Source organism: Dipodomys ordii, unplaced genomic scaffold (assembly GCF_000151885.1).
Source record: "Dipodomys ordii isolate 6190 unplaced genomic scaffold, Dord_2.0 Scaffold37, whole genome shotgun sequence".
Taxonomy (NCBI): Eukaryota; Metazoa; Chordata; class Mammalia; order Rodentia; family Heteromyidae; genus Dipodomys; species Dipodomys ordii.
In genome coordinates this window covers 1,960,521-1,987,644 of record NW_012267253.1, presented here as the reverse complement: position 1 = coordinate 1,987,644, position 27,124 = coordinate 1,960,521, and the positions used below count along the sequence as shown (strand labels likewise).

Here is a 27,124-nt window from a genome sequence, read left to right as displayed (position 1 = left end):
ATGGCCTGTTCGGGGGCATCTTGTTGGCACTAATAGACTTCAACACCACAAGAATGGTCAGAACACCAAGTGCTTTCATGATATAAACTCTGGAAGCAGTCATTTGAAAGACCTTGCTCTTCCCTTCCAGACCCCTGGAGGAACCTGGCATTATCTATTCATAATCATACATAACAAACATAAACTAGTGTGTCTCACAGAACACTTGCTTCACTTGTGGACAGTAACCTCCCTCTGTAACCACCAGAGAGCCATCCTGTGATGAATGCAGAGTATTTGCCTGGAATCTACACTCCATCCCCCACTAACATGGCTTGCAGTGGATATGGTGTTTATTAATTCCACAACGTTCTGGTAGCAAACCAACACCATCTCTTCAACTGACTTTCTACCTGTCCTTTTGCTAGGCCAACCTATCTTCAGGAAAGTTCTTGCTAGAGAACACCCGATTCCTTCAACTGTAATCACCATTGCAGGTACTCGTTCTGTCATGGTAATTGCAAAACACGGCCTCCAAGTGCCTTCGAGTCTGTAGACATTCGATTCTTATGTTTTAGCCTCTGTCTTCTCTAAAAACATTGCTAAATAATGCAGTGGCTTCTCTGGTAGTTGGAGATGTCACAGATGAGCAGCAAAACTCAACCACGTCAGAGTAAAGAGAGGCAGTAAGAATGAGAAGTAATGGTGGAAGAGGAAGCATGGACCTACACCAAGTTAATCCAGTGATCACTCCCTCCCAAATACGTGAGAAACGCAAGATCTCTTACAAATGTCTGACACACGAGTCTTTCATCCAAGTACAATCAAATTTCTTAAAAAGCCTGATTTTCCTGACACATAGATGGTTGTATGTATGTAGGGGTTCTACAAAATGGAGATAAAGGAATGTTGACAAAATAACTAGAAAATTACACAACTACCCCAGATCTTCTGGAGACTTAGTGCTTGAGTTATCACATGGCATTAAGTCCAACGGATGAGGACAAGGTTCTCCTCTCCTTCGGTCATCAATATTGTCCATCACTGGCCATCATTGTCCATCACTACCTCACTTAGACTCTTCATGCTCAAAGCTCATACCCCCCTACCCAGTAATCATGATGCCCAGGTTTAACTGCAGATTTGTTCCACAATATTCTTTCAGGAAATAAAGTGCCAGTCTTTGTTGGCTCTAATCAGAGAAGCCAGTGAGGTGTTGAGGAAACTGCCAACGGACTTTGGTTTTCAGATGTGTCAGCATAGATCTCAATGAAGAATCAAAATTAACCTGAGCAAATTGTCCCACTGATAACCTTGGCCCCTTGTCCTCATTCTACAGTGTTTGCTGAGATTAAAAAGTATGACTCCATTAAAGAATGTCAGTAGTAGCTCCTGGGATACAGATCTTTATAGTGACATTTGTATCATAGTAGTAGTGTTTCAAAATGCTGGGGGTATGAGGGAGCCTACCTATCCCTCACCCAGGACCTATTGGCTTCATTATTTGATGTCTGTAAAATTGATCACCCAGATGAGAAGAAATCTCCAACTAGTGACTTTATCACAGGATGGCTTTGTAGCCTTTTAATATGGCCTTTTAATAGTTGCTCTAATTTTACCCTTAAGTTGTTTGGTTTGGTCAAGACCATAATATGTTGTTTATTCCCATCTTTTCAATGAAACTGGTGAGTTTTAGCAGTAGACATGTATCTACAAAAGGGAGGGAGAGAGAGAACTCTTTTCTGAGAATTGAAGCTAATACCACAGCACGATCCCACTTTGCCTAAGTAGGGAAATAAAGTGACCTTGAGTATAACAGAATTATATGCTTTTGATCCAGTGCTCAATCTAAAAAGGGGAATAAATACAACAGTTGATCTTGTTTCACAAAAATGTTGTTAAACCATGTCCTAAGAGTAAATTAAATAACAAAAATTTTAGAAGGCCCAGCTCCCTAGATCAAAAAGATCATAAATACTAATTTATTAGTATCTATACAGAGCAATCATAGGATTTATCCAGCTGTCATCTCTCAATTTTATATAAATATAATTGTGTTTTAAATATAAGCTGGGCAAACAAGTACCTCATTTGTAATTAGGTTATATAAGATCTCTCAAGAGAGTATTTCTTCGTTGCTGTTGTTGTTTTTGTCACTTATATACTTATTTCAACATTTTTTTTGCCTTTCATAGCATACCAACTCTACTTGATATAATTATCTACTTGATGTAATTCCCTATGTAAATTATCTATTTGATGTATTTTTTTAATTGCCTCTTGATTTTCACTAAATTAAAAAAAATAAACTCCAAGTTACTAACATAAGAAAAACTAGTATAATGTACCATAAATAGAAAGCAATTTAACAAAAATTTTACAGTGGAAAAATGTTATTGGATTCTCACTAGATGTTGGCAAATGTCCTATACCTGAAAATTATTATTTCCATCTTAGAATGGTACGAGTCACAGACATAAGAGCCTCAAACTATGCATTTCTGTCTGATCAAAGGTTCTGAGGATTAAAGTTAATAGAGTTCATAAACTTCGTAGAGTAATATAATGATGATTATTTATCATTGTGATGGTTAAAATGTGTTTCAGACCTTTGCTAAATGTAACTATGCCACAAAGAAATATTTGGGGGGAAAAAAAGAAAATATTTTTTCACTCACGTTGGATGATTTCCATTTTCTACAATGTTATTTATTTAATGCCATGTTTTAAATCAATTTCATTTTGAGAAGTACTATACAGAACAACTCTACTATATCACCTTTTCTTTCCTAATTGGTCTAAAATAACCTTGAGTTCTATAAAAAGCAACTTATCATTTATAAAGTAAGTTGAAGAAAAGAAGGCCATAATAAACATTCCCCCTTGTAGCCTTGCAACTCAAATAGATATCCAAATTGTAATCTTTCTTCTTTTGGGAAATAGTTCTTATTTGGGAAACATTCTTCATGATATCCACATTCAGCCAAAGGATTTAACAAAGATGCTTATATAACCTGTTGCCATGAGAGCTACCAATAGATTTATCCCAGATGCAAGGATCAAAAAAGCAATGAGAATAAAGGGTGATAGATTTAAGTGACTGGATAAATGGGGTTTCACATATCTAGTCAACCCTTTTGTCTAGACACATTCACAAGGGCAAACCTTGTAGACCACAACCAGATCCCTTTGCCATTACTTAGGTTATAACTTCCCAATCTGATAAAAAAAAATTAGTACTACTTTTATACTTAAATTTAATCTCCTTGTCCTAGTAATTTACCTTTGCTAACATCCACGAGCTTCTAGCTGGATCTAAATACTTTACTTCTAGCCTTTATCTAATTTCCTTGATGTGATTACAGATCATTGATTAAAGGAACAAGTATGTTAAAATAGCCCTTCAGGAAGACACTAGTAAATATACAGTATAACGAAGTACTCATCAGCATGCTACATTCTGCTATTGTCTTCCACGAGTTTTGACATTTGAAATAAATAATGCTAGCAATGACTCTTACATATCTGTCACCTGCCCTCACTGTAAGCAACTGGCCTTGGGATTATTCTCCACAACAATTGCTAGAGCAACAATTGAGATCACCATAGTGGAGTCCCTGAGCTGGGGTAGGTTTTGGGTATTCCAAAGAAATAGGAGATGTGGACCCCTGTAGAGGTTGAGGACTAAATACAAAAAGCAGAAATTGGCAAGAAGGCCTCCCCTTTTGGAGGAAAGACTCCTCTCTTGTAGGTAATTTGTATGTCTGTCTAGGAAGTGAGGGCATCAGAGCTGAGATCTTTCTATATCACCACCTCTGTCTCACCGGACATGACAAATACATTCATTCCACTTGACTGTGAGTGGAAGCATGTCTGGTTCCAGAATTCTGGGTGATTACAGGACAAGTGTTTGTCTTCCACCTATGCATGGCCTTTTCAGTCTGGGATTTATCCTAATGACCTTCATGCAGAGTGAGCCAACTGTGAGCTTCCCCTCATTAAGAGACTCTCAGCTCCATTAACATTTTCTAAGCCCCCACTAGGCTCTCCCAGCATGTAAGCTATTTGGCAGTTGTGGAAATTACCTTGCTCACATGGTGAATCTGAACTCCCAAGGGCTTCTCCCTCACTGTCCATGTTTTCATTAAGGTGAACATGGCCAAGGTTTTCCTAACGCACCAGAGCTGCTTCTCCACACCAGAGATGAAGAACTGAAGCCCGCAGTATCTCACAGAAATGTGGAACGGCTGTTTTATTGCCTCACTTGTGACAGGAGCTCCTTGCATGTATGAGGCTATGATCAGAATTTCCCTTCCATCCTCGCTGTGACTCTGGAGCATTTGCTGTTGCCTCTACGAAGTAGAGAGGAAGAAGGGCCCGATCTCTTAGAGTCATTCTAGAACTTTAATTGTGTTTCTCTTTAGTCATGTGCTAAAGGAATATGTGCCAACAGCCAGCCTACCCAGCATCACAGGAACAGCTAGGTGATTCTCTGAGCAGAAATAGTGTGTGTCTAGAGTCCTTCTTTCACCGTGATATGCTCCAATGCATTGCTTTCCTCTATCTGCCTTTCCTTGCAATTTGACTATAGGATATTAAAATCATCTGCCGTCTTTGTAATATGTTGCTCAGCCCACCAAACATCTACCAGTTCTCCCCTTCAGCCTCAAGTGCTCACTCAAGGGACTTAAAGGACAGCTTCTTGCCGCCTTGCTTTTCTGGTAGCAAGATTGAGAGCAGCATATTGTTCACTCTCTTGCCTTCCCTTTCCCAGAGGAAGGTGATGTCAAGAAGCCACTGACAAGCAAAGAAGAAGAGAAAAGGCGCATCGCGGAACTGGGGCGCCCCATCCTGGGAGAACACACCAGGCTGGAGGTGATCATTGAAGAATCCTATGAATTCAAGGTATGTCCCCTATTGCCCCCATTCAAGAGGCTATTGAAGGTTGCTCACTATGTTGGCCTGAGCTGATAGAAAGAGGAGAAGATATCATTGGAGGCACTGGTTTATTCATTATAAGGCCTTCGAAGCCAACTTGGAATTAGGGAACTAGCATTGAACCAGAAAGTCCTATAAACAGCAGAGCCCAGGCCAAGGAAGTGACAGCTACTGCAACATAAGGGGAAAGGTGCCCCCAAAAGAAAGCCTTGTCTAAAGAGATAGCAAGGAGGGCATAGGAGTGGATCTCAAGGGCTTCTTATGGATGGAAGAATCCAAACTCTTTGTAGGAGCTAAGAAATCTGTTCCAAGCAAAGCAAGAGGCTTTTGCTTCAGAAGGGGGATAGTATGGAGCGTCCCATTGACAAGCTCTCGTTTGCAGTCACTCTCAACAGATGGGAAAGCCTTTGACAGTCCTTGCCATAATGAAGAGTAGTGCCTGCAACCATAGAGTTTATACTTGAGCTGGTGGAAACTAGAGGCCCAATTTCCCAGGTGATAAAAGTCATTCTTTTTAAAAAGTTTATATATGGACCTTGGAGTGAGCTGCAGACCTGAAGTGAAACTTCCTGTCCAGTCCTGTACTACTCCCTTGGGACCCCTCCCCCCATTATTTCCTACCACCACCCTGAACACGTGAGAAGGCCTTCAGTGGAGCCACTTCAGGGGGATACAATCAGGTGTCCTCCAATTATAAGCCCAGAGAAGAGCAGTATTTTCCCTACTTAGATTTCACAATCGGGCCCTGAGCCTGCCCATAAAGAGACAGACAGAATCAACCTGAATGTTCCAAAATGGAGAATCAGGAGCCATTAATTTAGAAGCTTCAGTATTTTTTTACCTGGGATTTATATATATATATATATATATATATATATATATATATATATATATATATATATCCTCTTTTCCTTTACCTAGGAGGTTCACTAATTATTTTTTATCTCAGCTTACAAACTGTAGTGCTTGATAGGACACAGGTAAAAAGTGTCTTTGTAATAGAAATGGACATTTTTAAAGATAAGAGTGCAATTAAACTTTCTCTTTCAGGCCACTGAGGAAGTTAATTCTTTCTGCCACTCATTCCCATAGAAAGAGAAGATGGGGAAACACATTAGAAGTGAGGCTTTCTGTGCAGACCCTGACCATAAGAACCTTGACTCTGTTTTGTTTGTTTGTTTGGTTTTGGTTTTTTTGTACAACCAGGGATGGAATATTTATCTGTTCCTTGTATTCCCAGCCGAACAGTAATCTCAAACCACCTTTTCTTGTTGGACAGATCTGTTGAGGTTTAGTCCAGGTGGTATCCAATCACACTCTTCCTGTATCAAAGAGCCTTGCACCAATTGCTGCAGTAGAGATTCGGTAGTTTAGCATTTCTGGAACAAGATTGTCACGACCCTTCCCCGAGATTTCATGGAGAATTGTGCATTCTCCCATTTATGAGACAATCCCAGCCTGCCCAGCCTTGCACCCATAAGAGGAAGAACAAACCTCATAGCTTCTGTAGGAAGCCTTGGGCAGGGTAAGTCTTCCAGAAAGAAGAACTTTCTTGATCTGAATCCCTATCTGGTTATCACTCCAACAATCTGAGCATCAGAAAGTCCTCCAATCTATTTACAGAAGTCCAGTTGTTTGGTTCACATACCTTCCTAGAATAGTATCCCAGATTATTTGTTCTCTTCTCCTTCAAGTTAATTAGCAGGGCTACCATTAACACCTAAAGGGCACCCTCAGGGCATGTTTCTGAAGTACCCTCAGGTATCAACTGTGATATCATATTCCACTTATATTATATTCCATTTTATTGCTCTCTTAAGAAACTTCTTTTAATAGAATATAGCTGAAGAATTTGTTCAAGGTTCCTAGCATTACATTACAAACCTAAATCTGGGTAACATCTCATATAACCCTCTGTTTTGCTAAGATCTTTCTTGCTTTGTTTTGAGTGAGAGTAAGGCTTTACTAAGGCCTCTCAAAGTCTCTGACCGTGTAGTGTAGTGAAGAGCTGATCACTGGAATTGAGGAATCCTCCAGGCAAATAGAGCAGTACATTGTCCAACTTCAGGCATCTGAACTTCAAACTCATCATTATTCACTCAGCTTGCTCCCATAGGTCAAAGAAGGACACATATGCAAATTAAGCCTTGGCAGAATCTTGGCGCTATCTCTAGGGGTAATGTGAATTACTCTGTACCACAGAAATCTAATGATTGAGTTTAGCTTTATCTTAAAAAATGTGTTCTTTAGCAAGATCTTTCATGAGGAAGTCTATGTTCAGCTGTTAAAAGAGTGTTCGACCGTTTTTCTCCCAGGTGATAGGATTCACTGTCTTGGCTTCAATTCAAAGAGTGCCTCCGAGTTTCCATTACATTTAGGGAAAATCGAGGTCATTTCTGGCTATATTCCACACAGCACTTTGAATTGGCATCAACCAAGATGCCCGGAGTGCTTGATGAAATGTGGCTGAGTTGGGAGAGAAAAGACAGATGCTTGTCATGTGGTTCAACTTGTGCCCAAGAGCAGTGACTATTACAGCTGTGATCAGGAGCACCAGCAGTTTTCTACACAAGGCTAGCAGCTGAAAGGTCACCACCCTAAGGACATACAATCCAGCCAAGAATAATGTTACAAACATAGAGTGAGCCAATCAGAGAAGGGCCCTTTCATGTTTATTATCTTCTCAATGTTTCAAGTCAGTTCTAATGTCTCTTCTTGAACTAACATGCCTGATATTATAAATTGGATTTGGCCTCTCATACGAGCCCTCAGATCACATTTTCCTCAATCCTATGTAGCTGATAATATGCTCTCTTAAGCCACAGTCAATGCAGTACACTGCATGAAACATGTACAGATGTTAACCCAATACCTGTTTTTTCTGCCTCTTTGCAACTGGTGGAAATGCTAGGATGCTCTGGCAGTAAGTGTGAATGTTCCATACAACAGTCAATGTGGTTGTTTGTTAGAGAAGAGCAGCCTCAATGTCCTGGAAAATGACCCTTTTTCTTGTAGTTGCCATGATTTGTAGTAGCGCTTTGAGCGTAACCATTTATTTCATTTTTCTCATGACCAGTTGGCTGTTACAGCGACTGGATTTAGAAAGCTAGAGTGCTAATTGTACAAAACTAAGTGTTTAACAAGTCCTAAGGAAAAATACAGAGCATACTGCTCAGGGCTAGAAAAGCAGAGAAAAATCAGCGAAAGGCTATTAGCCATATGCCCTAAACCATTGGGATTGATCTGTATTTGTTTGTCTTTTCTTGATTTGCAACAGGAGTAGGGTGAGAATGGAATTCTCTAATAGCCCTGAGGCTGACCAAACTAATACCTCAAGGAAAATAACATTTATTCATGATCATGCAGCAAGTAGCTGAGACTATTACCTGCTTACATTTCACTGACAAATAAAAGAGGGAGAAAAAGTCTTTGGCATTAGTACATATGGAATGTCAAGCAGAGCCTATGTCCGGTCAGTTGCAGGCAGTGTACAACAGCAGTTGAGAAGCAAGTTCACAAAGCACTGGAGGGGAAGGGATGGGCCTTCACAACAGCTATTATTCTAAGCACTCAGGGTATTCTTTATTGGCTTTTAGTCTGTGAAGGAGGCTTGCCTTTGCTTCAAAGAAGTTTCTGTTTTCAAGTAAGGAATATGCTTGTTTTGCATAATCACAGAAGTGTTTGATGTCAGTGCTGTTGTGGGAAGCCTAACATCTGCTACCCTCTTTATGTAACTGAGGTTTCCAAATCAACAAGCTCTTAGATTTCCTGAGGCCTCAACAAGCTCGGCAGTCTTCATCTTTTTCCTTTCCACCTTTCTAGAACACCGTGGACAAACTCATTAAGAAGACAAACCTGGCCCTTGTGGTGGGGACAAACAGCTGGAGAGAACAGTTCATTGAAGCTATCACTGTCAGTGCTGGTAAGTGCCTTGCTCAGCATGGTGGAAATTGCAATGGGCCAATCTCAGCTATGGTTTCCTACTCTGCCACTTGGTCCTGTGGCAAAGCCCCCAAAGTGGCAGGATCCAGAGAAATAAATGCATGTGTTGCTTGTATGCGCATCTTAGAGACTCCAGGAGGTTATCCAGAAGGCTCATGTTTTCATACGTGCCTTTCTTTTCCAGCTAGACTGCCCTTCTTCCTGGTAATAGATCAACTTGAAGCCTTTGTCTCTAAATTCACTGCTAGCCAATCGTGGGGCTAAATTCCCTAGACATGGAGAAGTGAAGGTCAAAATGAAAGGCTCAAAAAGAAAGAAACTGTAAACTGGGTACCAGTGGCTCAAGCCTGTAAATCCTAACTACTTAGTGTCACCAGACAGAGGTGAGGTTTAGTGAAGCTTCCCTTTAAACGTGGAAACTTTTCACTTAGGGTCCTTGACTTTGATCGCAGATTAAGAATTTCTGGACAAGTCACAATGGTAAGAAAACTTGGCAGAGCCTATTGAGTAGATAAACAAGCAGGGAAGCAGACAGACAAAAAAGGAGACAAACAGAAGGATAACGGCACACTCCAGCAGAGTGTGGGTGCTCTCATAGGGAGATAGAGATAGAGAGACAAACATGCAGACACATACACACACACACACACACACACACACACACACGCAGACACCCAGAGAGGCACACAGCTCCTTGGGCTCTTGGGGTATTTATGGGGTAAAGGCAGGGGATCTGACTTTAAGTTATGTAAAGCTAGGTGCTTTGTCTTTGCGCTAACCACGCCATGTTATTTTCTGAGTTTCCAGGCAAAATACATCCTCCCGTAAAATAGATCCTTATCCTTGAAGCAAGGAGGTGCCTTAGGTGCCTAGCTATCTGCATTTTGGGGCATCCTGTCAGACAGTTGTTAGTCCTTGGGTGAGAAATGCATCTCTCAGGAAAGAATGCATGCAGTTGTCTCTCTTTGAAGCAAAGATAACATTTCTAAGTTTCTGAATAGCATATTTCTGAGTTGCCTTCACCAGGCCTCAGTTTCCTTAAGTTAATCTGCTTCACTTAGGAGGTTAAACTGATGATCATAGTTCAAAGCCAGAATGGACAGGAAAGTATTATCTCCCAATTAACCATTATCTCCAGTTAACTCTTATCTCCAAGCAAACAATAAAAAACCTAGAAGTGGAGCTGTGGCTGAATGATAAAGTGCCAGCCGTGAACAGAAAAAGCTAAGGGACAGAGCTCAGGCTCTGAGTTCCAGCCCTACAACCAGTTCAGAAGAAAGAAAAAAAAAAGAAGAAATTAAGTCACATTTATCAACACCATCTGCATCATCTTAGACTCTCTTCAACAGCATTGAACACATAAGTACTTGTACTGGCTTTGGAAAATACAAATAGTACATTCTGTTTCTTCCTGTGTGAGCAAAGTGCAGGTTTTTTACTTAGGGAAAGTTCTGCAAAATTAAGTGGTTTTGAAACTTAAGGAATTGGGGACATGAGGGAATTACATCCAGAAAGCATTGTTCCCCACCTGAATGGTCAAACATTGTCCACTCTGTGTCATAGCACTAGACAGAAGTTAAGTCATTGTTCAAGACTCATGAACTCAGTCCTCGCTGGGGTAGGTTTTCAGTTCTTTTGCTTGATCTACCCTGGTTCTTTCTCTTTTAAAATCTCCATAGTCTTATCTTCCACAGCTAGAGTTTTCTAAATAGTGATTCCTAAGAGGTAAAATTGGGAAACTTTGTCACTAGTAGTCAGGCCATGACTTCTACAACAATCCCTCTTTTCAATCTGCCATAGGATAATTTGACAGATTTCCCAAATGCTGTTGGAGCAGAGGGCAATAAAAAGTTGTCTGCCTGTTTACTAGTAGTGCTTTTTATAACCATGTTATGATTTCTTGTAATTGAGTATACAATAGGAATTTACAAGCAGTAAATGGCAGAAAATCTGCCTGGGAGAGTGGAAGGATTAACTTCTCATTTATGGCTTATGTTTTTCTATAAATCTAAGATAAGCATCTAAGGTGTGAACTATCCTCCCTCCCTCTATAAAGAGAGAGCTAAACAGGTAAAACTGTTGGTGAGACTAATAGAAGAAAACTTAAAAATGAACAAATCACATGAGCTCATGTTTGTAATCCTAGCTATGCAAGAGGCTGAGATCTTCATGGTTCTAAGCCAGCTAGGCAGAAAAGTTCATGAAACTCTTACCTCCAATTAACTATCCAAAGACACTGTAAGTGGAGGTGTGGCTCAAGTAGTAGAGCACCATCCTGGAGCAAAAAAAAAAAAAAAAGCAAAGGGAGAATACCCCAACCTGGAATTTAAGCCAGCACATACATATATACACACGCATACAAAAAAAGAAATTGTTTTAAGCAATTTGGCATATTAGAACTGAACCATGAAAGCAACATAAACCTCATAATGAACCATTCATAATAGTTTCCAGGTGTCCTTTGGCCATAGATATGTGAGCATTTGTGTAATGACATGTACTGGTCATCATTAATTCATTTTGTGATACATTCCTTGGTAAAAAAAATAAAACACTACATAATAGTGAATGAATCAGACATATGTTCCTGCGTGGACAAATCTTATATTCTAGTCTAGAGGAAAAACAAGCAAAACAAATAAGTTATAATAAAGTGCATGTATGATGGCAAGAGAGTCATGGAGAACACCAAGGCTGAAGAGAGAAATGAGTGCATAAAAGCTGCAGTTTTAGACAGTGGACAAGATGAACCCATCAATAGACATTTGAAGGCCCAATTTGCTTTCAAGCATTGGAGTCATTTTATATTGACTCAGATACGCGCTTTTGCACCTTTCTGACCATGACAAATACTTTTTGACCAGTGCGTGTGCCAATAGAAAGGGCATTTTTAACTCGTAGAATGAGATTATACCTGTCCCAAAGGTCAAAGTCATACATTTGTGTGTGTCCTAACAGGTGTATAGAAACAATGAAGAAGATGCTAATACTTCTGTCCTTCACATACTATTCTGTACTAAATCTTCCATAAAGTCCATGAAGTGGAAATGGTGATTATCTTTATTATATGGGATCCCAGTCTCATAGAAACCACCTATCTTTGGAAGATAGCCTGAGCCCTGATGTACCAAAAACTGTCCTTAAGAGAGAAATCTCAATTTGAGAAAAATTTCATACCACATCTGTCTTATGAACAGAAACTGGCTTTAGCCTTTTCACCTCTCCTGGTACCATGGTATAATCATTCTCTACTGAGTCTAACTCCTGCCCAAACATTTTGAAAAACATTCATTCAGAACTTCTCACACATTCCTATTAGGGTGAGTGTGCATCATATACATACATATATATATATATATATATATATATACACATACATATATTATAATGTTATACATGTCTAAAGGAATGCATAGAGACAGACACACTACTTAGAAATATTTGTAATTTGTTGAGTAAATTTACCTTACCATTTTGAGAGGTACAGTATCAAAAAAATAAACACATAGTTTATGGGCTCTGAATTACATTAAATTACACGAAAGGCAATTTAAAAAGCTCAATGTTTGTCATTATGATTGAATTTAAGTGTCTACAGATATTAATATTCCCAGGCTATTAAACAGACAATATAATTGTAAAGCAGCATTTATTAAAGATAGCCTTTCAGTGGATTTTAAGATTTCATGGTTAAATAGTTGAGAATCAGAAAGATTTGCCTTATTAAAAATATTAAATTGCCTTTGAAGGGCTCCACTGAGAGCTTTCTTCCTAAGCAATTTTCTGTGCAAAATTGAGTCTGTATATCTTGCCAAACAAAAGCAGTGATTTTGTAAATAGGATTTGGCTTTTCTTTCTCAATGACGGTATCTGAGTTAGTTTCAAGGTATCCCTCCCACAGTTCTGTTCCATGCTTTTCTTTCATTTCATAGCTCAGTACCTGACCCTGTTATGATTGCACATTGCTGTGAACCAAGTTCTTAAAGCTCAATATTTAAAGAGTTAAAAGGGCTTAGAAGACCCCAGAGATTAGGAAGGGATTAAATAGTCAGGTCCCAGTGATTCTCCTTCTGTTGCTTCCTGGGATGAACATCAGACGCAGTGGTGTGAAGCAGTTAAAGGGCTGTCAGCAACCTTGCAAGGCCACACCAGTGCTTTTAGGATGTGGCAGCACTGACATTCACACTTGTTGCTATCCAACTCGAGTTTTCCCCTGTGCCTTCTTTCTAGTATCTCCCCCAGTGTGAAACTCATGGATTAGCTGTGAGAAATCATGTGCCAGCTAGGATACCAGGGGAAACTGGTATCAGAGCAGCAGGCAAACATATAGCTGGATAACGATAACCAGGATACCAGTGCCAATTCCACCATCACCATAGTGTTGCTCTTCACTGAAACCTTGAGCTATAATGTAGCAAAGAGTCATTGCAAGGCTGGTTTTGGAAGCTATTGGGAGGTTGTGTCTCAACCCCTCTAAAAACTTCCTGGGTAACTTTGGGCAGACTAGTTCACCTCAGGAACCTAGTTTTTCCCATAAGGAAAATCGAGATAAATATGTCTCGCTCATATAGTTACTACAATATTAATTAAGGCAAGGAATCTTTGCACAGACAATCTATTCATTCAGATACCAAAATTGTTGTTTGGTAGGGAAATCATTTATACTGAAGATTCTATAACCAAAATTTGTATACATTTTGTACATTCAGCTTAATTACTGTAGGCGAACCAGCCAAGTAGCTCGGAGTTGTTTCACTGGGAGTACTAAACATGCAGTTTCACATACTGTGACTCAAAAAAGACACTGTAACTTGCCCAAGAAGAAAAACTGCTAAGATGTAGTGTTGGGGTACAGGCCAGCCAAGGATGCCCTCCAAGCTGAAGTTTGCACTCAAGTTGTTCCTGGTAGCAGAGTGCATACACAAACAAATGCTCACATATGTGCATGCTAACATGTAGAACATGAGTATTCAGATGCACACAAACATGCATGCATACATGAAAATACACAGGAACACATATACACATCTATATCACATATATGCATACACACATATACACAGACACCTCCACAGGCATACGAAGACAAGCATTCACAAAACATGTACCCACAAAAAATGTACATACACCTTCCTGAAATGGCATCTATTCACTTAGGTATTTGAGCTGGAGCTTGAAACATATAATATTTTTCTTTAGTATGTATTCTCTCCTTAGAATCTACTCTGCAGTTCCTTGGGGAGGATGCTAGTCAATTCCATGGAGAACCAAGGGAAGTGTTTTCCTCGCTACCTTGTGGGCTTCTGCTGCCAGTGATTTGTAAAGAAATACAACCCATTGGCATCTATTTCACTTGATAATTTAAAATTCACAAAAATATTGTTCTGAAATCTTTTACGTGGGCTTTGTGTGTATATATATATGCACGCACACACATACACACACACACACACACACATATAAACAAAGTTACCTATGAGAATCTTCATAATGAAAAAAACACTCAAAATGGCAATAGATGAATGAATAAAGATAAGCCTACTAGCAATCTTGGTTCTGCCTCCTCACATAACCTCAGCCATGCATTCCATCTTTTTTGACTGTTCCATCATCAGGAGAATAAGAGGGTAAAATGAAGCAAGTTCTAAGAGAACATCCAATATTGAAAGCTAGGAGCTGTTTCTGTGGCGAATACATGCCTACAGCATCCCTTACAGCACCATGCCTCATGAGCCATCTGATTTGGGCAGTGGACAGGGGGCCCTGCCTGCCTACCTGACTCGCCTAAGTTAAATGTTCAGAATATGCTCCGTGACTGTTCTCCTAAAATGAGACTCAAAGTAAGGCAACTGAATGAGGAAGATGCAGAAGTGCTTCATTTTCTTTCTGCCAAAGAAATACTCAAAGGAACTTCTACCATACAAAGGAAGACGGTTCCCATGAAGTGGGACTGGTGCATGTAGCTGCCCTTTCTACCCACACCACTCCTCACAGGGGATTTCTGTGACCTGACTTCAGCTAAATAAACAGGTAGAGGGGACGGGGACTGGCTCAGTTTGGGGATGCTGCTGATGTCAGTCCTTCACCCAGGTAATTCTGATAGAATAGTAAGTGCTGTCCAGTAAAATGCATCATTATTTCATTTCAAAAGCTCCCAATTCAAAGTGCCCCTGAAGAGTAATTCATTTCAATAACTATCAAAGATTGAGCCCCCTCCAAACATCCTAAAAAATAAACATGGAAGCTCAAATGAGTTTTGAAGGATTGTCTTGCAATACAAGTAGGATCTTTCCAGATCCCCTCTGTTACTGAAACATATCATTGTGAAAGAATCTCCATTACTTAACGTGAGTTAAGAAATATGCACATGCATATGCCATGGTTCTAAAAGACATTGGAACATACGTAATCCTATTTGTTTTTAAATCCATATGTACATGACAGATATATGTACATATATGCATGTATTTGTAAATACTCAATTGTATGTGTGCAGATTAAATGTATTGAGAGCATAAGAAAGGATGAGAGTGAAATTATTTATGAGCAGTAGTCTAAGGCATTACTAGTCAGTATGCAGAACAAAGCTAGGGTCTCTATCAAGTTAAAAATCGCAGTCAGAAAAGCCAGGCGCTGGTGGCTCACACCTGTAATCCTAGCTACTGAGGAGGCTGAGATCTGAAGATTACGGTTCAAAGCCAGCCTGGGCAGGAAAGTCCATGAGATTCTTATCTCCAATAAACCACTAGAAAACCAGAAGTGGTAGTATGTCTCAAGTGGTAGAGCTCTTACCTTGAGCTGAAGAGCGCAGGGACAGCACCCAAGCCCAGAGTTCAAGCTCCACGACTGACAAAAAAAAAAAAGGCAGTCAGGAATCCAATGTATATCCTACAAAATTAAGAAGAGTGAGGAAGAAGTGGACAGTGTAGGGATGGTTGAGAATGTTGAAGGGGTGACATTGATGAAGATATAGTGTATTCATAAGCGGCTTTGTTAAATGGTAACTCCTTAGTACAACTACTTAAACATAATTTTTTAAAATTTAAATGACAGTGGTATCAGGATAAAATGAATCTGGGACCTTCATCTCCCTACTTCTGAGCAAAGCAGGCCATCTACACAAGGGGAAGTGGACAAGAGGAGGGAGAGAAAGCAATTATGTTTTGGCCCCTGGATACATTTTAGCTGAATTTTGTAGAAAGAATATTGGCTTGTTTATATGAGGGGGGTGTTGTTATTTTTTTCCTCAAATTGCTTACAAAAATCTTGAGGAAAATGCTGTATAGAAGGAATGATTCAGCGCTCTTATTTATAAGCCTGAAGTCACATCTCTAATGCAGCTTTTGTCTGGAGAGAGCAGCTCAGCTCTGCAAACAATGCGCCATCACTGGATCCAGTAGCTCTTTTGTTGGCATAGGCTGCCGTCATGTGAATACAATTCTAGTGGTTGTTTACCAATCAATGCTAGAGACATAGGGGGGGACTCTCCTCCCCAGGCAGGAGCTTTTGTACAATGCTTCTACTGGGGAGGAAACATTTCCGCACAATCTGAAGAAATGGAGGAACCAACATAGGTACCAACACACACACACACACACACACACACACACACACACACACACTCCACAGGCAAAGAGGAGCCACATAAAAGTACCCAGCTGTTCACGGCCTGCTGTATTGATAAAGACCTTGTCATCCCAACTCTTTCAATGAAAAACCCACCTACCTCTTTGTGACACATACTTCCTTCATATATTATACACTCCTGCTTTGCCTTTGTCTGATCATTTCTGGCTGGGCTTTGTATCAAATGACCCTATAGTGCATCTTACATCAGAATCCTGGCACAGACCTGGAAAACAGCTCACTGATGTGCTGCTTCCTTCTTTACTTTTTTTTTTTTTTCTTTCCGGTTCTAGGACTGGGGCTTGAACTCAGGACCTGAATAGTGTCCCTTAGTTTTGTGGGTTCTTTTTTTCTTTGCTCAAGCTTTTTTTTTTTTTTTTTGCTAGAACTTTGCCTCTTGAGCCATAGCTTCATTTCTAGCTTTTTTCTGGTTAATGGGAGATAAGGGTCTCCCAGACTTTACTGCCTAGTCTGGCTTTGAACCATGATGAGATCTAGGATCCAATGCCTAGAATTGTGTGTGGATATAAATTATTAATAGTGCCTGAGGAAGTGAGTGGTACTAATAAATTTACTCTTTTGTGTTCCTCCATTTCCTTTGAAGATTTACTAAAGATCAAGATGAGGAGTTTTTCCTGGACCTCTGTTACAGAACAGTGACCTGAACTATTTTTAGAATGCCCACCGATACACTTAGTAGAAATTGTACTATGTCTTAACCAAATAAGGAAAACAAACCACAGACTTACTCATCAGGTCAGGGATAGTTATTTTTCAAGTAAGCCGCTTATATTGAAGAGAAGTTTGAAAACAGCCAGTGTAATGCAGGATCATTATTTATAAGATGCTATAAAAAGCCACAGCAGACAGATAAACAACATTATCAATACCTACCTTAGTCTACCTGCCCTCTAAAGAAAATACTGAGTGGTGAGAGGAAAAGAGGATCTGTCTGAATTCCATTAATGAGTTAATTCCCCTGCCCCCATTCAGACTGTTCACTAAATATAAGCACATCACTGATCCTAAAAGGTCTCAACAGCACAAAAGAAAAATTTGCTTGTGCATAGGCCCATTTTCCACAGGAGAGAGGCCCCACGCGAATGCATGAGGTGCCTCACCGGAGGCTCTTGTTCATCAGTGGAGGGCTTTGCTGACTGTGATGTCACTAAAAAAAAGTGACAGAAGTAGGAACAAGCAGATGATGAGTGCCACGAGCAGCTGCAATCACTTTGTGTTGTGCACACCTAGGCCATGATTAGAATCTCAGATAGTCAACTTGCATCAGCACTTTACCAGCTCACAGATGAGAGTCCCCTCAGGTGGGTCTGGGTTCAGGAAGACACCCACAGGGGATGTTGTCACCACCTAAGGCTAGAGCCCTTGTTTGCTGTGCAGTGAGAAGAAATGTTTGCTAAAATGAGGAGAACCCTAATTCCCAGCAGGGAGATATAAACCAGTGCTAGAGGATACAATAAAAAGATTGGAGGAAAATACCACTCCTTGGGAAGAATAAAGAATAAAGCCATTGATTCTCTGGAAGAGTGATTCCTTATTCTATGTGTTATAGATACAGAGTTAACTTAAAGAGGATAGTTATTTTGCAGTTACACTTTTCATAAAACAATAACAAAAATAAGTGTACCTTTTATCTGGGAAAAGACAATGTTTTCTGTATGAACTAGAGATTGTTCTTGATGAAAGTTAATGGATCTAGCTATTTTACTGAGGTTATAGAAAGAAGTTTAAATTTAGTGATACACTTAAGGCTTCCGAAACTTAAATCCTTCATTTCTAAAATGAAAAAGAAAACCCAATACCTCTCTCACCAGGGTCCTGGAAAGATGAAACATAAAGTGGGTGTCCACATAAACTACATGCAGACAAGTTTTTAATAAGGGAACCTGAATTCACAATCCAATCACAGCAGCTTCTTACGGGAATCTGCGCAGTCTTCAGAATCCCCTCATGAGGAGCAGAATTTGCTGCACATTTACTTTTTATGTAAATTTTAATGCTATGCTAGGATGAAACATTAATGTGTTTGTTAAAAATAATAGGGCTATGGCTTCCCTAACAGCACCTCCAAGACTCAGCTTCCCACACTGCGGGAGGCTCATTTAGACACAGCTGCTAATATTTGCAAAGTAGGATCAGAGCCCACAGGCCAGTCTTAAAACCAGGCATGCCCACAACTGCCCACTGAAACTGAACCATCTAAACTAGCAGGAGGAACTCTACCATTTGCACAGATCAGTTCTATCAGTTCTACTTCTCAAAGCTTCTTAGGTACTCAAGTCTGCAGGAAATGTTTACTGCAGGAGCCTTGAATAAAGGATTATAGAACATTGAAATTGAAAACGTTTGCCCTGACATCGAGTTATTTTTGAAAAAGAAACAAGTTGGAGACAAAACCAGACATGACTGATTATGTGAAGCTGTAATTATTTAGGAGTTCTCACTGACACAGAGGAATTCTTAACAGAAAGTCTGAAGCAGTCGCTTTCCAGCTTTAAACAGATTCATTTTGCTAATAATCAGACTTGCGTAGAGCTGGAGGTCCTTAGCAAATCCGTTTTTCATTTTGACAGTGGCTACATTTACTGTGAAATATTTCTGTCACATTAAATATTTCTTGTGCTAGGTTCACCATCTTAACAAGGTCCGTAATGGCCTATGCTTGTCAGCATTCAGTTCTCCATAGAAGAATTTCACCTGGAGCTTCATTTGTATCAGACAGGACTGAGAGTTAACACACTGAGAGTGAGCTGCATTCTTGGGTCCCTTTCCAGCACTGTCACACATCACTTGAGTCTTATCCCCTAAAAAGCTAGGACCAATCCCATGAGGAAGAATGGCCTACAAATAGATGGGAAGGTGATGAGAATCTAAGAATTGGCCAAAAAAAAATACTGACATTGTCTACTTTCCCTCAGAGAACATGCATGTTCTTCTCTCTGAGAAGACTCTAGGGAGATATTTTCTTGCACTTCTCCAAAACCCAAAACAAGAAGTAAATTCTTGGTGGGGAAGGGATCTTTGGATAACTGAATTTAGTAGTACATGGGAACCATAAATGGTAGGAGGAGATGGAAATATTCTCAATAGAAATTACTTACAAATGTGTAAAAAGGGAAAAGGAAATAAAACTTTTGGATCACTGTGTAAGACAGTAAAAGTCACCTCGTTATGTATGTGAGAGAGAGAGAAAAAAAACCGGCCCCCCCAAAAAGAAGAAAAACCCATCAGTTAATGTTTTGTCTTATAGTGAGAAAGGGTAAATTAGCTGATTGCTGAGTTTTCTTTCATCTTATATTTATGACTTTTTTCAGAGTTGTTAAAAGCAAAGAGAAATAGAGATATAGTATAGGAGAATAGAACTCGGTTTACTATCATCATTCCATACTAAGTTGCAAAAAGAAAAGGCAAAAGCATGGACATCAGTAAAGGGGAAAGCTTCTTGAATACCTGGAAAGACCTGAAAGTCAAAAATCTTCCTTAGGTTGACAGTCGCAAATACCTCCCAAAGCTCTTTATGTTACAGATTTGTGATCATGTAAGCCAGCACCACAAATGGTAGTGCATACAGCTAGATGCAAGACACAATGTTTGATTCGGTACAGGAAGGAAGGTCAACCCTTGGCAATTAGAAATGGAAAGAAGAATTTGTTACTCCAAAGTTGATAGTTCCTGCTGCTACCACCACAATTCCCCTGCTTGATTGTCGCACTTTCCTGATTATTTTGCCCCAACTGTTTGAGTAAAGAGCATACAGCTGACTCTGCAGTGATAATGATAATAATTTCAAAATATATTAAATGTAAATATTATTTGTGGCATATCAATATTGTCATATTTCTAGGCATTTATATAGCCTTAGGCATTAGAAGAATTGAATTAACATGATAGGTGGATACGGAGGTAAGCTCAGCATCATGTGTAGGAGAATATTGCTTGGGGTTATTAGATTAAATCCCAACTCAACCAGAAGCCAGTTACCAACTGAGTAAAGAAGACAGTGCAATTCTCTGAACATCAGGGTCTTCATATGTGCAATAGGATTAATAATGCCTATTTTACAGGCTTATTGTAAAGAAGAAATAAGATAAAGTTTGGGAAAGAATTTGCCTCAATGCCTGTCACTTAGTGGGCACCCATCATGCCCCCTCCTCACTTCCCCCTTCTCTTCCTTCCTTTCTTTTCTAAAAGTTAAGCAGCTCTGAGAGACTGTAGTGATAATGGCTTATTCAAACAGAATATAGATCCAATGAAATCAGGATACTCAGGTTGTATTGATTTACTGCCTTCCCTCCAACAAGTAACAATGCCAGGCTGTGACATCTTGCTGTGAAGAGGTTCACAGCTTTAAAAAGGACTTGGACGTTTCCTCTTTTGGTCCTTAAAGCAGATTGGCAATGCAGGAGTTAGAAAACTCATTTGACACATGAGGAACTGAAGCTCAGGAAGAATAAATGTCTTGCCCAAAACAAGCTACTAGAGCTAGAAATTGACTTTGAAGGCTCCTGACCCAAATGTCCACTGAATCCCAGCAACTTCTTTCTTCTGGTTCTCAGAGCTCTTCCTAGAGTCAAACCCTGAGCCTCTAGGGAGATTTCTACAGATGCTTGTGTACAACAGAAGGTAAGTTCTCTGCAGGTGCCAAGCCCAAGGGTTGCTCTCTAGGATACTGATGACACCTTTGTTCTCATGTTACTGCAGAGCAGGGGCAGTGGCCGGTCTCTTACATCAGTAATTGAAGTGAAACTCTCTCCACTATCTGCACCCTTTAATGATTTGATTGAGGTGGGTTTTTTTTTGTAGTGATATTTAGAAAGTCCAACATGTATCAAGGAAGCCATTTAAAAGGCTACAAGAAGGATTAATCGAATGCAGCTTGTTTATCTTTCCATTAGTGGAATCCATAAAGCTGAAAAGAAGGATTCTGAGATAAGAAGGATTTACTTGGGATCCTATAAAAAGCAAGCCCACCATCTTGCCTGTTTCTTTGCTAACATTGAGGGGAGACTTGAAAGAATTATATAGCCTCCAGTAACCCTAAGCTGGCCAGCACCCAGAAGCAGCAGATTACTATCATCATTGCTGTCACATAAAAGATGCTCTCAGCGTCTAGGGAGGGGTGTGTTAATGTCCCACTGCTCTGTGCAAGAAACAGGCTTTTAAGTATAGTACGGCTGGTGATGGATGATCATATTTCTTTGTCCTCCTTAAGACAGAGTAATTGTGCAGCATGCATGGTAGGCATTGGTCATTTTTAATATTTAAATGACATGTCGGTTGGAGATTAAAATTTATAAAGTTCAGTGAGAGCCCAGAGAAAAAGATGGGAAATAACTTCTATTCTCAAATGCTATAAAACACATGGTTCTCTCATTCCGGATTTAAGTATTAAAACATTATAGATTCCATTCTCCCTCTGCGCCTCTATCTCTGTCTGTCTGTTTCTCTGTCTTTCTATCTCTGTCTGTCTCTCAATCTCTTTCTCTTTGTCTATCTCTGTCTGTCTGTCTCTCTCTCTCACACACACACACAGACACTTGTATTTTTCATTAACAGAAGTTAATTTCATGAAGTTAGCCTCAGAGAAAAAGATTAAGCTTGGTTTCAAAAATCCTAAAATGTAACCTTAGGATGCAGCCTGTTAGCTAAGCAATTAGATAATGATGGGGAATCACAGCCACAGTCCTAAGTGGTAGAAAATAATGATAACTACCACAATAATGATTACTTTGAAACATCCTCAGACAGTGCAAAGATGATCTGATTATTTCCTTTCTCAACCCTTGTGGGAAAGGTGTTATTATTTCCATCTTGAAAGCAAATATGATATGTACTCTCAATTTGTAAGTGTCTTTTCTTCTGAGAAGCTTCATTATTTGTTTTCTTGTTCATCTTCAAAATATGAGACTCAGCCACCCCAAATTAAGTAATTTTGTAGCTTCAGAGGCAGAATAATCTGTGCCTCTAGAATGACTCTTAAAAATTTTGAATTTTAATTAAATACACTAAGAAATTACAAAACATCCACAAATCTAAAAGGGTTGACACACAATAAAAATAAGTTGAAACTCTAATGCATTTAAGCTTTGATATATATGTATATATATACATGTATATATTTATTTATACCTACCTCATCAACGCCACAACCACCTACTTTTGCAATAGAGACTGGGTAGGAGAGGAGACACAAACATAATTAACATGGGGTCTTCTTCCATACTTTGAATAAGCTCTGACTTCTACCAGGAGCTAACTTGCAAGGTCAAAGAGACATGAGAAGTGAAAGGATATCACATCAACAACTACAACAACAACCACCCAAAAAAAAAAGTGGCTGTTCCTGAATTCTTTTTTTTTTTGTTTTTTGTTTGTTTGTTTTTGGAGCAAGAGAGACAAGTGTAGGGCTTGATCTCAGGGCCTGGGCACTGTCCCTGAGTGTTTTTGCTCTACCACTTAAGCCACAGCTTTACTTCCAACTTTTTAGTGATTAATTGGAGATAAGACTCTTACAGACTTCCCTGCCCAGGCTGGCTTTGAACTGCAACCCTCAGATCTCAGTCACCTTAGTAGCTAGGTATACAGGCATGACCCACGAGTGCCCGGCTTTAATTTTGCGTTTATTTGGCATATAGTAGTCATATAAAGTTCTGGCATACACTGCGAGTTAAATGCCACAGCACAGCAGGCTTTCAATGGACTGCACAGCTGCCATCATGAAAATACTATAGAGTAGGAGGTTTGCACTACAGAAATGTTGCCACAGTTATTGGAGGGTGGGAATTCAAGATAGGCTGTCAACAGCTTGTTTTCCGCTCAGGTCTCTTCCCCCTTAGTTTGCACATATCTGTCTTGCTGTATCCTCAGGTGGTTGTTGCAGTGTGCTTTGTACTGTGTTGCAATGTGCAGACACATTTTTTAAATTTTATTTATTGTAAAGATGCTGTACGGAGGGGTTAAAGTTATATGAGTAAGGGATTGAGTACATTTCTTGTCAAGCATTATTACCCTCGCCTTTGTTTTTCTCCTACTATCCTTTCCCTCCCCCACAGATACATTCTTGATGTGTCCACTTTCTTTGACCTTTCCTTTTCTCTTCTTTTTTACTTTTGATCCCTATGCCAGTTCTGGGGCTTGTAAAAGAACCTGGGACCCTATCCCTGAGCTTTTATGCACAAAGCAGATGCTCTACCACTTGACCCACCTATGATGGCTAATTAGAGATCCTCAGATCTCACCTTCCTGAGTAGCAAGGATTACAGGTGCAAGGCACTAGTAATCAAAATAATATTCATGAGATTGGATTAGGGTGCACTCAGAGACTCTCACTTTAATATAATTACCACTTTAATGTCCTAACTCCAAAACAAAATCACATTCTGCTTTATTGGGGATTAGCACTTCACCAGTTGAATATGCAGGAGAAAAAAAATGCAGCCCACATCAGGTGCACTTAGGCAAGCTTATTAGAAATGACAACTCATCCTGCAGCCTTGATCCCTGGAAGATATGGCCAACAGTGCTTTTTACTCCCACCTTTCAGTCAGCTGGCTGGACTCAAGCTCCCCAAAGGTGACCCCCCAAGTATTCCCAAAGGGGATTCCACACATCTGCTAGAATCTTCTTGTAGTGTCTCACTGGGGCCATTGCAAAGCCTTTCTTCAAAATTACTTCTGCTTTTCCTATTTCCCTAATTCTGACCAGGTGCCCATGGAAAAGCATTGCATTTCTCTTTTCCTATAAGATGATAAGTGGCAGACCCAGATCCTCCTCTCCCCATGTTTTGAGAGAAGCAGGGTTTTGCTCAGAGGTTTCTCCCACTCCATCTGCATTATGTGTTCTCACCATGGAGTGCAGTTGCTCCACGCTGGCAATTTCCGGCCACACGGTCAACTGGAGAGTTAACAATCCCCCCTGCCGCTCTTCTACTAACCCTGCTATTTCATCATTGGATGAAGCAAAGTTGCTCCCAGTTGGAATAGACGAACAAAATCTTCAAGCAACAGTTCTTTCCAATGTGGTCACAAGCCCTGTGAGCATAGACTTTCTCCCATTTCAAGAAGATACGACATTAAAGATCCTAATTTTAAGACATGAGATTGGCGATGGTTTTCACCTGATACATGAAATCTGCATTTTTAGATTATTATTTAATTCCTAGTGTCTTTAAATAGCAAGCTTTCTGCATTTCTTTGTATATTTCTAGTTGGGGACTTATATTCTGAGTATGTATATCTTATCATCCCACAATAATATAAAATTAGGAGAGCAAGACAGAGGGATGAAGTAGTACATGCCTATATTTTAGCCCTTGGAAGGTTGACATAAGAGGATCACAGGTTTGAGCCAACCTAGTGAATTCTAAGACAGCTTGGGATTCCCAATTCAAAAAAAAAGAAAAGAAAAGAAAGCCACAAAAAAACAAGTAAAAATAATTTAAAATCATGCATTTCTTCATTTAAGAAGCATGTAGGCATGAAGTGACAAAGATGGCACAAAACCTTAGGGACGCAAAAGGAAGAACACATAGTCAGCTGGAGAAGAGAGGAAAATAAGCAGGAACTGTTTAGAGAACACAACAGTTCTCAAACCTGAGCATTCATCACCGTCTCTTAGAGGACCTGTTGAAGCTTCTTTGTTGCATGCTTCTCCCAGTGTCAAATGCAGTGGGGCTGAGCATCAGCGTCTCTAATACATTTTCTGGTGCTGCCAGGGCATCTGGCACAGAGAACACCCATTGAGACGAACTGATCTTGAGTTCCAAGAGTTCAGAGCCATAGAGGCTCTGAGCAGGTTGTGGTACAGGAAGGTCAGAGAGAGCTCCACGGGAGTAAATTGTAAAGGATGAATTAGGAAGGATAAAGATTTAGTTCTAAAGGAACTAAAAAAAAAAAAGCAGAGAGAATCCATATGGCTTTAAAAGTCATCAAATATAAGTAATCCTATTTGCCTAGTACAGAGTTTGAGTTTGAAATAGCTACAGGACATAAATGTACAAGACCTATGGGTCGTGTGCCTTACTCCAGTTCATTTGCTTATTGTCCTTACTGTTGATTCTGTAGGTGTTTATTAATCCTAAGAGATGGTCTTCAAGCTGGAAGAACAGAAGCCTGGTAGAACTCTGCCCACAATTGTCTGTCTCCAAAAGATATTTCTTTTTCATTTTCCAACTGTGAGGGGAAAAAAAACCCTTTTACGACAAATCCTACTAGAGATGATAGAAGAGTAGAAAGGCTACATTGATTGTACATAAGCAGACATGGTGAGGTAAATTTTTGCTACTAAACAATGAGCCACAGTGAGGAAGTGCTTGAGTAGCTTGAGAATTCCATTGATTTGTTGCGATTGGCTTTTGGTAAACCCTAAGATTTACATACCTGTCATGGCCCCAGCCACTCAGAGAGGAGAGAGGATGGGCCTAATAAGGAGAAATTGGGTTGTAATAAAATGTGCTCCATTCCTTTCTCTCTAGGGGAGGATGACGATGATGATGAATGTGGGGAGGAGAAGCTGCCCTCCTGTTTTGACTACGTGATGCACTTTCTGACTGTGTTCTGGAAGGTCCTATTTGCCTTCGTCCCCCCTACCGAATATTGGAATGGCTGGGCCTGCTTCGTTGTCTCCATTGTTATGATTGGCCTCTTGACAGCTTTCATTGGCGACCTGGCTTCACACTTTGGCTGCACCATTGGCCTGAAAGATTCTGTGACTGCGGTCGTGTTTGTCGCCCTTGGAACTTCAGTGCCAGGTAAAAGATTGTTTCAGGTATCATTCCTCCACAATCAGAAGCTCATTTGCTTTCTAAATCTCTTTCCTTCCTAGAGTTTTGAGGGCTGTGATAAGAAACTAGTCCTATGAAAGGGTGAGAGATCCAAAAACTGCCTCTATCAAGTGCCCTGTTGAACTGGCACTTCTCAAGGTTATAAAGCTGGCTGGTATCATCATACTGACAGGAACATATTTCTAGAGGGGTCTCCACGCCTGCAGGGAGAAAGCAGATTTGTTTGATGGATCGATTTTTTTTTTCAGATCAGCCTCCCTTTACATAAAACACTTTCACAACCACAAAATTCAGAGTCTGAAAGAACAAAATTTCTGTCTTGTATATACGTAGTAAAGTTTGGGTGATTTCCGTGAAACTCTGTATTCATGGGAGGAGCTGAGACACACTTCTTGGTTACTTGAAAAACATTTTGTTGAACCTGATATTAAGGAAAATAAGTAAGAAGTGGATCAGAGAAGGAAAAAGTAATCTTGTCCAAAGTCAGTAAGCTAAGTATACATTCTGTGGACATAGCTTTGTGCAGGCATAGCTTCATGTACTCCTTGTAAGTTGAATTTTACTTCCAAGCTACAATTGTAGTTAACTAGGCTTATTCAAAATTCTCAGTTAGGATATCTTAGTAACACATCATCACCCCCAAATGTTAACAGCAGCAATTTCCCAGTTTTTGCTAGACATCAAGAACTACCTAGGAACTTACTGAAAAAAAAAATACCCAAGTCTGAGACCCCTCTACAACCTATGGAGCTTTAACCTATGGTTAAAGCTCAGAACAATGTGCTTTAATTCACCAATGACTCTTGGTAAACCATCAAACATTATTATAACTGAAATGCTG

At 39.8% G+C, this 27,124-nt stretch overlaps 1 protein-coding gene across 4 annotated transcripts in view; it reads left to right on the top strand.

The window, feature by feature from the left end:
• Positions 1 to 27,124, top strand: part of Slc8a1 (solute carrier family 8 (sodium/calcium exchanger), member 1) — a 289,161-nt gene that overhangs the window by 240,893 nt on the left and 21,144 nt on the right. For all 4 annotated transcript variants that reach the window (XM_013017993.1, XM_013017990.1, XM_013017992.1 and 1 more), the window contains 3 exons: positions 4,753 to 4,883; positions 8,739 to 8,838; positions 25,975 to 26,250. In XM_013017993.1, coding sequence (XP_012873447.1) covers positions 4,753 to 4,883; positions 8,739 to 8,838; positions 25,975 to 26,250 — 507 coding nt within the window. The remainder of the gene's footprint in view (positions 1 to 4,752; positions 4,884 to 8,738; positions 8,839 to 25,974; positions 26,251 to 27,124) is intronic.